Raw genomic sequence first — 13,741 nt, forward strand, 5'->3', positions numbered from 1 at the left:
GGTTGAATGATGTATTGATATATAAGGTAGACTTGCTAAGTAGGTTTTTTTTTTTTTTTTTAATAGTAAATGATAAAAGTAGCACTTTGCAAACATGGTACTGAATAATTCAGAATAAAATAAGTCATTAAAATGAAGATATTAATCACCTCTTAAGCCCCTTTCCTTCATCAAGTTCATCCTCCATCCTGCCCAACCTCTCTATTTCTAGACATTCCCAAATGGCTCCTCTCTTGTACATTAATCTGAAAACATCCCTATTACTGTTTACCTAATTCTTTCTGTTTACATGCATTTTTCTTTTTTTTTTTGTACTTTAAGATGATGGTGGTGGTTCTAGAATTGAAAGTCCTAAGTCACCAAAGAAAAGTCTCAAACAAAGAATCCCATCAGGTGCAAATGTGAATAAAGGGGACAGTGAAGAATTGTTTAATCAAGATGTCTCAGCTGCAAGCAACCTGGATGAAGAAGAATTGGAGGAGGAGGAGGAAGAAGAAGAAGAGGATGAAAATGACAATGAAGATGGTGATGAAGATTATGAGGAGGAGGAGGAAGAAGATGATGATGAAGATTTTACTGAAGATGAAAAGGAGGAGGAGGAGTTGAAGGATGAAGAAACTCAGTCTAACGAAATACTGGAAGAGGAGAAAACAGAACCTAAAGGGGAAATTAATCAGAAATTAGAGTATTTGAGTAAAGCCAAGTATGAAGGGGATGCTCAATGTGGAACAGGAAATGTCTGTGATGATGATGAAATAAATAAAGAGCATGATGAAAAGCTGGAGGAATCTGTTGATACTCCTGTGTCTTTCATAGCTGGGTCTTGTGAAAGGTTTCAAGAAAATATAACAGCAGTTTCTCCAAAGGTCATGAATAATGAAATATCTTGCAAGTCAGTACCTAAACAAGCTGTCTTTCAAAATCTAAATAATCTGCAAGATATTCAAGAAAGCTGCAACAGAAAAAGCATGATTGAGGAGAAATTTCACAGAAACACTGACTCCTGTTTTCCAAACTCTGAAGGGACAGACTGGAAAAAAGAGATACCTCAGCCTCTCTCAGATAGTTGTGCTGTTAAGGAGAAAAGGCCAAACTTCAGTGATGGCTCTGAAAGTGACAATAATTCTTGGTTAGCAGAAAAATCCTCGGGACCTGAAAGGGAAAGACCAACGTCTGTCATACTTGAACATGTGGATGGTGAAGATACTGAAGAAGAGGAATATGAAGGAGTAGACAATAAAGTCTATAAACCACTGAAAAAAGAAGGTGAAATTTTGCACTTAAATAAGCCAGAAGAAAATTTGAGAGCAGCATTTCATTCAAGCAGCGAAGTAAGTTTATAAGGATGATTCAATCACAAGGGTATTTTCTAAGGGTCAGATAAGTAAGAAACACATACTAAATCAGATTTCTCATAATACTTATTTTTCACATATATCCATCTTTTGATCATCCATTTTTGATGTTAGTGTCTTACAGTTTCTTTGCTATGGTGTGGTAATACATTATAGTATGGAAAAAGAATAGGCAGTACACTCTGGAATCAGTTAGATTTTTCTAAGTTCTATGTTACAGCTTTTATCTGTGAAGTTTTACTACCATTTAGGAAAATTCATGTTATGATAGCTGAAAGTGAGGAAACAAAAAGAATTTTGTATAAGATTGAGAGCAGGAAACTAATGACTTTGCATGGAGCAAAGTAGAGGAAAAAAAGAAATATGCTCTGGAATGTTGGAGCTTAAATGAAGCTGGAGTTAGACTGACATGAGGAATTGCTTATGGAGGTACAGCAAAGATAATGGGTGTTACTGTTCTTTTCAGCTGTTTTGGTTGGTCTCTTTTAGGAAGAATCATCTGAACATGAAGAGAAGGAGGATGCTGGCAAAAAGCTACAAATTACAGTTGCTAAGAATGTGAAAAATTCTGTTTGTAATGATAGGCATGAAGTCCACAAAGCTTCAAAGGACAATTCTGGTGAGAGAAATGACTTTGTAAATCCTGACCCAAGTTCTTCCTCTACAAATATTAATGCATCATAAATGAGCTAAAATGGTGATTGTCTCCTACAATAGCAAAATTTTCTCTTTCCTGTGAGTCCCAGTGGGCACTGGCAGAGAAGGAAAGCAGATTGTATTGCTTTTCATTCATTCTTAAAGAACTGAAATTGTAGCATTGGGCATGAAGCAATGCAATACGAAGCAAGTGCCATGCTTGACTTGTTGCTATGTTCTTCCTGAAGTGATGTGAACAAAATGCACAGATAACAAAGAGAAGGAGGTCTGAAAGGTCTTGAGTGACAACAGTATTCCCTTTTATCACAAGTACTGTCACACTGAATGGCTGTAATTGCTCTTGGCTGAAGCCAGGGAAGGATTTGAGTCAAGCTGAGAGAAAGCTGTTCAGTGCCTCACCTTGTCCAGTTTCAAAATGTAGAAGGTCTCTCCAGCACCACATATGTGTGCTTGGAAACATTACCAGCCTAGTCAAAGTAGAGCACTTTGGTACTTACCTGAGGTCTGACAGTGGGAAGACAAAGCACCATTTCCATTGTCTGTCTCCAGAGATGTTACTAGAGCATGTGTAGCTGCTGCTCAGATGCTGCACAGGGGGCACTGGCAGAACCTGCTGTAGTGTTGTGCCTGTACCTGCTCATCTACTTTTATGTGTTTACTGTAAGTATGTATCTGGCATAGTGTAAGTAGTCAGAGTTCAGCTTGGAACCAGCAGTTGCCTCTTCTGGGTTGGGTGCCCTCACAGACATCCAGGTTCTTGCTCCTGCTTTGTGTGTGTGTGCTCACACAATTGAATCCTGAATCAATTTTTCCTAATGGAGTAGCTTCAAATAGAAATACGATTGTAAAATCTGGCTAGTAACCCCCTGAGACTGACCCTTAAAATTGTAGGGAAGAGGTTTGGATTTTAATTCCACACCCCCAAGACAGAAATGGCTTTTGTGTGTTTAGGTTAAGTGTTTGAGGTGTGAGCCTCAATTTTTAAATGGCAATGCTTAGGTGTGTAGCTTCTGGGAAGGGGCCAGGTAACAACTCTGTCAGGGAAGATCTTTCCTAGTAGCACAACAAAGGGAGGATTGTTTCTTGGTGACTTTGTGCATGTTAGTGTGAGGAGGTTTTGGATAGTGTTTCTGTGGTACCCCCTGTACAATGGAAAGTGATAGCAAATGCCAAATTTTGGAGCTGTAGGCTGGAGACCTTAACTCTGTATAGAGCAGAACTGCAGGATACTGAAGTATCTTCCTGAACGTTACCCAAGTATGTTGGATATTGCCTGTAGCTTTGCTAGCTGTTGTGCATAGCTATCTTCTGATAGAAAGGAAGCAAAAGAAACTGGAAGTGTAAAGGAGATAACATGATGTGTCTGGGTGGGAAGAAGCGCTTGAATAAAACTTGCTTCTTAGTTTGTCCTCATCAGTGGAACCTGCATCTTTGGATGTACAAACACTCAAGTATCTCACTTCTTACCTTATTTGTAGGTGCCCTTCCAACAGTGGGAGCAGAGCAAGAGGAAGATGCTGAATCTCCCTGGGATTCCGAGGTACTTTTTGTGAAGGACACAAGGGTTTCCACTGCAGGAAGTAGAAGAAAGATCCAGAATCACTTGAGAGCTTCCTTTTCATTTGGACACTACTGTTGATAAGGCTTATTTCCTCTTTTCTTCCTTGTGCTGTGTATTTGTAACTGGGGGCCCTTGAAATAATTCTGCTGTAGGCCAGCTGCTCAGTTAGGATTGGGATGAAGTTAGGGTGAGCTAATGGCTTGGGTCACAGCAACTGGCTGAGTTTGGGTTCTAGTATAGTCCTGAAACAGTGAAGTTCCTTGCTGCTTAAAATATTCTGACCTTTTTGCAGAGGCTGGCAGGATTATTGCTTTTTCACCATACTGCCCCAGTCTGCTGACCTGGTTAGCTGTTGCCCTTGGGCTCTACAAGCTAGATGGCTTGCTGCTTCTGAACAGATCCTCTCCACCTTTTGTAGGTTACTCTGGCCCTCTTTAAAATCATGTTCAACAGAGGCACACTGCACATGCTGGCCCTGTTTGCCTTTTTCATTTTTTCTGTCCATGACAATCAGCAAGGTCTGTAGCTAAGTCCCTCTGGTTCTTCTTTTAAAAAAAAGAACTCTTCCCATCCCCTTCTTAAAAATACAAGGCTCAAACATTGTTAGTTTCAAGGTAATTTTAAGCTCTGCCTTGCTAATCTTTGTTCAATCTAAATGGCTCTTGCAATTGAGAGCAGCACTGTGTTCATTCCCTGCTGCAGGGAATGTCAGTACCAGCTTGAATGTCATATACAAGTTCAGGACTAATGTTGGACCACTGCAGACATGTAGCTGTTGGTTCACAACCTGTATCTTGAGTTACCATGTTAATTCTTCTTTGTGGTTATCCAGTCTGTCAAGGTTTGTCAGCGTGGCAGAATAGTGGCATGAAGTTTTTGCTTAAGATCTGAAAACAAACACAATTGGTGTGATTTTCCAATATACTGTGTTCTGATGGATTCTTGCCAAGAGCCTTAAAAAACATTTTTGTATCTAGAATATACTTAGATACCGTGCTACATGAATTGGTTTAGCAGGAACTTATAATATAGAATAGAATTGAAAATGCATTTGTACTAATTTTCATTCACGTGTTTTAGGTTACACAGGCGGATTCCGAAATGCCAGATAAGATGCCATGTAGTGTGCTGCTCCCAGCTGCAGAGAGACATGGAGCATGCTCCCAATTTGTTTCAGGGGAAAGTGACAATGGTAATTTCCTGGTGGGCTAGTGTTTGTCTGTAAGCATTTATAAGCTTACAGTAAACTTTTATCAGTGTCTGTCCTAGAAATGCTGTCACGATATGAGTGTGAACCATACCAATGAAGTTCTTATTGTTTGTTAACTAATGCCAGTAATCATAGCACTTGCTGGCCAGTTTGTAAAGGAAATTCTTTGCATTACTTGTGTTCCTCCAGTGAGTATCTAGTTCAGGTTCTTGTTTCATAGTGATGACAGTGTATGTCTATTAGGACTGACCATTCTTAGATGATAATGCAGCAGAAGACAGCTGTGATCTGGCTTAGCATTTTTGTTGCCCCTAGCTTAACCTTTGATAGCATTTTGATAACTTTATGTTGTGCTTTGCCTAGGAGCTAAAGTAGGACTACAAGTACAGGGATTTTTGCTGAGGATTTCTGCCTGGAGTTCGTGACACTGTCTCTTGAGTGCCTTGAGCAAAACTTTACAAGCTTCCAAGAGTTTCAAATGTAGTTAACTGTTTGTCATGGAATTCTGCTTAGACAAGAATTCTACTAAAACAGGTTTAGGATTAGTGTGAAAAGATGGTGAGAGGTGGTTATGGTGATCTTTCTAAGGTCTTTCCACACTGCTGGACCACCAGGTTTACTGAAATTGAATACTGTTTGTTTTTTTAATGCTGGTTTGGATTTTTTAAAATATAAAGTATGAACAATTTTATTTAAATATAGAATTCTTGCCATGGAGCCATTCTTAATAATTCTAAGTATCCTTTCATATACTTCTTTAGTGAGAGGACTCAAACCATAACATGACTTAAGCGGAGGATTTGAGAAGTATAGGTGGGATTGTGTGGGTTTGGAAATTATTTAATGTTGAACAAAATTTTAAAAAATATTTGGAACTATACTATAAATGTAGATTAAAACCAGACAACATTTGTTTCTGTTGTTCCCCTGCAAGCTAAACCACAACAATCTGATGAGCACTGCCTTGATTTTACCTTGTTAGACATATATGAGGTTTCTCTGTCTGCACCCATGCTTTCTTAGTTCCATCAATGGAAAAGAAAATGCTCCTCAATATTAAGCACTTGTAGAATAATCACAGTCATAGGGCTATTTGATGATCATTTATTGCAGCAGACCAGCTTTGGCTTTTGAAATAATCCTTTTAGAAAGCAGGATTCAACTCCTCAAAAGGACTAAATATTTTAATCTTGTTCTGTTAACAAGCATGACTTTACTGCTTCACCTATAATGTCCTAGTTCTGTGATAATAATTTTTTAAATCCAAGGTGTATGATGGGAAGTGTGCATTGTTCTTTTCTTGCATACTAAGACACATGCTGCATGATGAGGTAAACGGAATGTTCAGTATTGTAGTCTTGATGAAATAATGCTTGTGACTAATACTTAGTTGTAGAAACTACTGATATTGAATGGAGTAAAATGTACCCACAATTTAAAAAAATAACATTTCCCAAAATATTTTTCACTTCCAGGCTTTTTGGAGAAACCCAACAATTCACAGGTAAGTATTTCTTCATGTAAGACTGACTACTTATTCTGCTCATTAAATAGTTAGTAGTTGCTTTGAATTTGATGTTTTAACACTGAATTCTCTTTCATAGCTGAAGACTCCCATTTCTTCTTTGGAAATGAACAAAACTTCTCATGAAAACAGGCAGCAGAAATCAGGTAATATTTGCCTTAAGTGGTTCTGGATTTAGCTTCATAATCTTATAGGGGTATTTAATAAGGCATCTGTTTTATGTTTTGCAGATCTATTGCAGGAATTTGATATAGAAGATGTTGAGGATATTGAAGGTATTCATGACCGTCTCTTTGTCATGTTCTTTCATGGACAGACACATTGTAATCGCAAATCTTTCTTAATTTTAAGTTAATGGTGCTAACAAGGTGTTCTGGAAGCAGAAGGACTAGTGAAATATGTACCTGTACATGTTTGCTCCCTCCTACAGTCTACTCTTCCATGATGATGGCTTCCTCCAGTGTACATGTTGTCATTCCCCTTCTCAGGCAGTCCTGCAGGTGGAGGAACATTGATGCCTTGTGTCTTTCCTGCCTTTTCCCTTTCTCTCTGCCAGTTACACAGAAATTTCAAGATTGGTTAAACATTATATGAAACAGATCTTATGGGCTCCAAAGATCCTAAAATCTTTCTTGAAGACGGAGACTTCAAACTCAACATAGTTGCTGTTGAAAACTTCTCTGATGAGCAAGACTAAATGGGAGTTAGAGTTGCTTTTGATTACAGCTGTCTTGATAGTGATAACTTAGAATACCCTCTGCATAGTAATTTCTGTGGTGCTACCTGCAGATATTCCTTGGCCACCAGCATCTGTCTGGTTTTACTGCTGGCTGGAGCCTTCATCTGTACCAGCAAACAGCTTGGTATTGGGATATCTATAAGCATGAGTAAAGTCTAAAGCTCCTCTTGCTGAAAAACAAGGAAAAGGGAAAATGCCTGTGTTCCTTGTAGAACATTATCCCTAATTATTGCTGTTATTATTGTCTTTAGTATTTATCAGACTATCTGAAATGCATCAGTCATCAAGAGATCATCATAGCAACCCTGTGAAAGAAGTGCTGTCAATCCACTAATGACTGTTGTGTAATGCCTTGTATGAAATATCCAACAATCAAATCTACAAAAAATCTCAGAAATTTTACCTAGCAGTGAGATGGGAGGAAAAGGTTGTTACTTCACACTGTGTAACTTGGGGTCAGAATTGACCTCTGGAGACCTTTGGCTGACTGAGGAGTTTGGACATAAAGTTGCAACTCTGAGCTTGTATCAAATGTGAAGAACTCTTTAAGCAAGGCTTGCAAAAGTGTTCACCTAAAGCAAAGATGCCAAGAAGTGAGGTTGTGCCCTTTTGTGTTTTTATGATGATACCTATGTATTTTTCTCAGTCTTGCTCATTTTTTTGTAGGAAGGATATTGTGTCCCTCTTTAGCAGTGAAGCTTTGTATATAGAAATACTATTGTATAGAATCCATGACCTTATGGAGCAAGACAGGGGGTGCAGAGTGATAAGGGTGAAAATCCTCCATCTCTTGTTTTTAGATTCCCCAATTGAGTTGCTAAGACTCATTTTTTTCTGAAAGCTTCTCACTTGAAAGTGTACAATATGACTTCCACAAGAACAATGACAGTGAGGTGCTGTTTCTAGATTGTGTCTGGGATTATCTGGAGTGCAGCTCTCTGGTGTAACAGAGATTCAGGGTAGGCTGCCAGACTGAGTGAATACATCTGAGAAGTTTGTGACCTGCCCATATTATATAGAAATTCTGAGAGAGGGAAGAGTGGAATCCAGTTTTCAACAATATAAGAAAAGTGTTCAGATCATGGATTGTTTCTCAGCATTACACAAGTCTGTCTTTCAATTTTCCATTTGGCAACAGATAAGGTAGCAGTTTGAAATACTCAGTCCAGATCCATGTCTAGAAACAGATTTGTTTCATGGACAAAGTAAAGCTAGGGCCTTAAAATATTTCAAAGCTGTGATTTTTTTTTTCATGATTTTTTGTGTACTGCACATATACACATAGGGGAATTACAGCTGCTGGAGCCATGTAACTATTTACTGTATGGCTCACTGTTTCAAAGAGCAAGATCAAGATAATGCACCTTTAAGAAAGAGGATTGGTTAATTTGTCACCACTTGCAGCAATTTTCAGCAAATTTCCTTTAAAAGCCCTGTAAGAAAGCAGTGTACACAGATACATCTTCCATCTGTTTTAGGGTAATTTTTGTCTCTAAGAGCTCACAAATTAGTGGCAATGCATTATTTTGTGTTAAGATTTTTCTCACAAATATGATTCAAGATGCACTCTAAATGTAAGTAGTATTAGGTCATGCTGGTTATCAAAATATAGTTTTCTCATTGTAGGTGAGTACTCAGGATCTACTTTTCATATGTCATCAGCAGCTGAAAAAGAAGATAAGGATGCCATTGAAAACTATGGAGTGTGGGTATGTAACACCAAAGGTTTTGAATTAGGAGCCTGAAGCAGTAAATTGTATTATACACTGTAAAGCTAAGAATTATATGTTATATACATGTAAAGTGAAGAAAACTTACCAGTCAAAGTGTAAGTAATTCTGGAGAATTCTGTAGATAAAGGTTGTATGACAGCCTGAAGTAAAATGGAATACAGTCTTCTTATAATGAGGAAAAATCCTTGTTGTTATGTTGGATACTTGCTGTTACACTAATTTGTTTCCAGCTGGTCTGCTTATGCCTTATTTAGTGTTCTTCCTTTTGCACAGTGCTGAGAAACAGTGCAGTCAAATTCTTTTTTTTCCCTATGCAACATGCACATTCAAGTAAAGAAGGGAATTTGTCTACAGTATGCTGATCAATTTGATTTTGATTAAGTATGCCTGGCCTTCCATTTCATAACAGAAGAGGAAACAGAAAAAAGTTAAATTTTGTGACCAGTGCTTTCCCTGTCTCTGCAAAATATGTGCTTGTTTGGCCATGTTAGTAAGTGTTCGAAATGGTTTTTTTTCAGAGGGCATTTCAGACAGGAATAAGGCAGACATCCTGTTTGTGTTGGGCCTACAGCAGGAGAGGGACAGGGCTGGATAGAGGGGTCTGGAGTCTTCTGTAGCACCTCAAGGGACAGTGGAACAAATGACTTCTACCCCACACCCATGTGTGATGACAAAGGAATATGCTTTATATTGACAGGCAGAGCATGGAACTAAGGCCTACTGGAAGTGGTAGTGGCTGGGCAGTGAACCTGGGGATGGTGAGGCTGAGACAGATGGGAGCTGGCTGAGGTGCTCCTTCCCTGTCCTGAAAGCAGGAATTTGGCACAGAGAAGGGCTTGGCTAACGAGAGAGAGGAGGTGAATGGTTTTAGCCCTGGGGACTGAGACACAGGCCTGTATGGAAGGCACTAGGAAGCAATGGGGAAGGAGCCTGTGAGGAGCAGGGTGTGGGGTCAGAGACTGGAGGAGGTTGAGTGAGCCATGGTATGGTTTTCACATAAGTTTGGGTTCCTGACTTTTGGGATGAGGGAAAGAATGGACAGGTTTCCCTCATAAATGCGTTTCTTTGGATCTTGGAATGAAATTTAACATATCTGTGCCTTGGGTGAAGAAATAGGCCCAGTTGTCCATGTTGTGGACAGTAAAAAGGTTATCATGTTCATTTACACTGTATTAGCTTAGCTGGCAGGGGATTGTAAAATGCCAGACAGTATGGAGGAAGGAAGGTGAGGAAACATGGGCAGTTCCAAAGAAAAGTGGTATTAAAGCAGCAAACATGAAAAAATAAATTGCTTTCTAACAAAGGCCACTGGTTACAGAAAGCAAGCGGGCCTAAAGGTGAAAGTAACCCTCGTCTAGACAACTCCAATCCTGGAAAAGCTGTTATCTCTAATAAGTCCTAGTAGCTAGTAAGTCCTTTATTTTTAAGAAAAAGGTGAGTCAGTGAACCTTTAATTTAGTATCCTTTGATTTATATTATAAAAATTGCTTTCAGAATATCTTGATGCTGTTATTTCTGTTACGTGACGGGATGAGTTTGCAATGGAAATTACCTAGATTAACTTCCTTTTTCTTGGTAATCTTTTTGTCTGTACCTGTTTACTTAAGGATAAATATATTTTAGAATCTACTAACTTGATAGAAAAAACAGCATGTGAAAATCAGACTGACAAAGCAGAAGTTTCACATCAGGAAGCCCTAACAAAAAATAAGGAATCGCACAGTGCTGACAAGGAGTTAAATCTAAAACCTTGGGAAGAAAGATATGAAAGAATGTGGGTTGAAAATGAGAAAAGGGAATTGAAAACAAATTTCAAAAACATTACAGCAGAGCTGAAGCAGTTGTTTGGTGAAAATGAAGCTGGGGAAACAGCTTCACTTGTGGAAGAAATACCAGAAGATGGCATTGGTGAAGAATTGAGAAGTTATCACATTTTTTCATCTCCTGTGACAGAATCAAGCAATAATTTAGAAAGCCAAGGTGAATTTGGGGATATTAAAACTACACTAGGTGGAAAAATACCCAAAATGGAAATTGTATTTCCAAGTCATGATGTTCTTCCTGATCAAAATAGCTTAAAGACAAATGTAGAAGATACCTGGAATACAGATGAAGAAGCTGGCATTAACAATGTAAATAACACAAAGGTGTCTCTAGCTAAAGGAGAGAAAAAGAAAATGCCTACTATGGAAACAGAAGAAAATGATAATGCAAATAGTAAAAGTGCAGAGGAAGGTCCTGCTTACTGCCTGAGACATAGCTTAGAATCAAGTATTTTGGGTGACATTTCTAATATTCTTCCTCAAATAAGACCTGTTTGTGCAAGTGATGAAAGTGTACATTCTGTAACAGAAATGAAACTTAAAAAGTACTCTGGATTTAATGATGATGTTCCCAAGGACTGCTGTATCAACAGTAATATAGGAGAAACTGGAAGTCTTTTCATTAGTGCTCAGGAATCGTGTGACGTGCTGGACAGGAGTCTTGATGAAGAGCTAAAAAGAGATATGGAAAGATTTAAGAGTAAGGTAGGAATATTGCAAGCAGTATTCCTGGCTTTGGAGAAAGAGAAGGTACAGCTGCAAAAAGAGGTAGTTCACCTGCTACTCCTTATTCTTTGTCTTTCTCCATATCAATGGTCCTGTTCATTTCAGCTATTCATCATTAAATGAAGAAGCTTTGTGCAAATTAGTTGTTTGAATGAAAATACAGTACTTATGAATAAAGACAGCAGTGGAGAGTTGCCTTTTCCCCTTTTTCAGAAAACACAGAATGCACTGTTGTTCCACTTTAACACTATGTGGCACTCAGTTCCAGTGTAAGAAGTTATCACTTCATTGACATTAAAAGAAGTGCACACAGTTAAATCAGTTTTGTTTCTGAAACAAAGAATGAAAATAGCTTCTGAACAGGGTCTTGACTCACCTTCTCATTTGCTATGATTTCTGCATGGTGTGTCCTCATTGCCCTTCACTTAAATTCCTGTATGCTGTGATTGGAGTTGTTTCTACTTGTGGGTTTGGCATCTTTTTCCCTGCTACCCTGCCTACCCTCCGTGGAGGAAGCAGTAACCAAGCACACTTCCATTTGATTTTTTTTTATTTCTGTTTTTATAACAAACATTGTGCAGTCCTTCTAACTCCTTAATCCATCAGTAATGCTTTTGTATTTTTGTTGTTCATGGTTTAAGATACATTGTTGTTTTCTTTCTAAGGACCATGTTTCTGTTACATCATAGGATCATGAGTGAATTTGAAGGACTTTCAATAGCAATACATTTTGTAATGTAATTTTTGTGAAAATACTTGTCTATATTTTTTTTCATTTTACACTTCTTCAGAGGTAAACCCTGAATTATTCCATCTTGGATGTTGTGTTTCTCTTTTATGGAAAGACTGATTAATACTTGAAACTTTATTTTTGTAGGTTGAGAAGGAAAAAAACAAAGAGAGAAGTTTCAATACACAGACAGTGGCGAAAGAAGAAAATGTTGATAAATTAAATACACCACCAGCCAACATTACTAATCAGCAAATGAAAGAAAAGCTTACACTAAAGAAGAATGACTCTTTGAAAATGGAGGATGAAAACACTACAGAAGAAAAAGCCAACAAGAATTTTTCACCTGAGGAAAGGTCAGAAATTATTAAAATGCCAGTGAAAGTAGAAACTAAAGACATGATCTCTAATTCATATCTGTAGGAATGCTTAAGTATCTTTCAGATTTTCTAATATTGTGCTAGTTGAAGCAGTTTCTTTGATGCTGAAAGCAATACTGAGCAGACCACTGCTTCACAAACATTTAAGAAAAACACTATTTTTTAGGAAGAGGGAAAAGATATTACCAAATGAATATTAAAAGTTTGAAGGAGGCATTGATATTTTTATGAAGTCCTAAGCAGGGGGTTTTTCTGTCTGTCCTTCAAAGATCTCTGCTCTTAATACTTCCTCTAATGTGAATATAAGATACTGCCTGAATCTCATTCAGGTTCCACATTCCCCCCTCATTCCTAGGGCAAGGTTTTTTAAATACTCCACAATCCTTGGAGTTAAGTCTGTTTTTTATCAGAGATATTTTTAATCTCAGTTATTTTTGAGATCTGACAGGTCTGACTTTCTGACATCATCTTATGTCTGTTTCAAAGAAATATTTTCTGTAAAGTTACTCAAGTGGTATTTTTTTTTTCTGTTTAATGTAGTGAACTTTCCCTGAATCATGATATTGCAAAGAATAATAAAGGACAGACTTCAAAGCTGAAGGCTAATCAGCAGATGAGCTCTTCCAGTGGGAATCATTTTCGAGTACCAGATGATAGCACTTCAAGTGAAACATCTCAAGAGGAAGGAAGGTACTGAATATAAGAACTGTTATGACTAAAACTTACTAATGATAAAAATTGACCTAAGGCTAAAGGTAAGTTTTTTTGTAAACCTGATGTGCACGGTGGGTTTTGTTCCTTCATGTGACAATATGACTTGATATCTTTTGTCTTCCAAAACACAACCTTTTTGCTTTATGTGCTTTGAACATCTTACCCAAATTCATTATGAAGACAAATGTGCACAAGTGCTGAAAAATTACCTGAAGGTCACTGCATATGTGAACATATATTTTTTAAAAGGGAGAAGAGAGACTTACACAAGAACAAAGTTGCTATTTCATCACATGCATCTTAGGGTTTGAGTTTTTTCTTTTAATTTTTTTTTCTTCACCTGTATATCCTCTTGACTTCTTGCCTACTCAGACTTAACAGTGAGGGGCAAAATGAGAAACAGAAATTGCCAACAGGGTACAAGCACTGTTCAGAAATAGCGAAAACACTGCTGTGTTGTCAGCACTGTTTTGGTCAGAAATGTAACACACAGTATTGTGTGGACTGCTCTGAAGAAAAATAACTCCACTCCAGTCAGCCTAAGTACAATAGAGAATCTAAAATTACAGTTCTTTGACCTTAAGGGAA

General features: G+C 37.9%; 1 protein-coding gene across 7 annotated transcripts in view; it reads left to right on the forward strand.

Annotated features, from left to right (window-relative positions):
- Positions 1–13,741, forward strand: part of LOC128939370 (ankyrin repeat domain-containing protein 26-like) — a 47,397-nt gene that overhangs the window by 11,584 nt on the left and 22,072 nt on the right. For 5 of the 7 annotated variants that reach the window (XM_054280287.1, XM_054280294.1, XM_054280313.1 and 2 more), the window contains 11 exons: positions 322–1,331; positions 1,845–1,974; positions 3,491–3,552; positions 4,654–4,765; positions 6,259–6,287; positions 6,388–6,454; positions 6,539–6,583; positions 8,674–8,756; positions 10,388–11,371; positions 12,207–12,415; positions 12,980–13,129. In XM_054280287.1, coding sequence (XP_054136262.1) covers positions 322–1,331; positions 1,845–1,974; positions 3,491–3,552; positions 4,654–4,765; positions 6,259–6,287; positions 6,388–6,454; positions 6,539–6,583; positions 8,674–8,756; positions 10,388–11,371; positions 12,207–12,415; positions 12,980–13,129 — 2,881 coding nt within the window. The remainder of the gene's footprint in view (positions 1–321; positions 1,332–1,844; positions 1,975–3,490; positions 3,553–4,653; positions 4,766–6,258; positions 6,288–6,387; positions 6,455–6,538; positions 6,584–8,673; positions 8,757–10,387; positions 11,372–12,206; positions 12,416–12,979; positions 13,130–13,741) is intronic. The other 2 variants (XM_054280305.1, XM_054280331.1) reach the window with 2 other exon arrangements.

This window comes from Melozone crissalis, unplaced genomic scaffold, assembly GCF_028551555.1.
Source record: "Melozone crissalis strain CALT ecotype California unplaced genomic scaffold, PUWL_Pcris_2 ptg000004l_1, whole genome shotgun sequence".
Classification (NCBI taxonomy): Eukaryota; Metazoa; Chordata; class Aves; order Passeriformes; family Passerellidae; genus Melozone; species Melozone crissalis.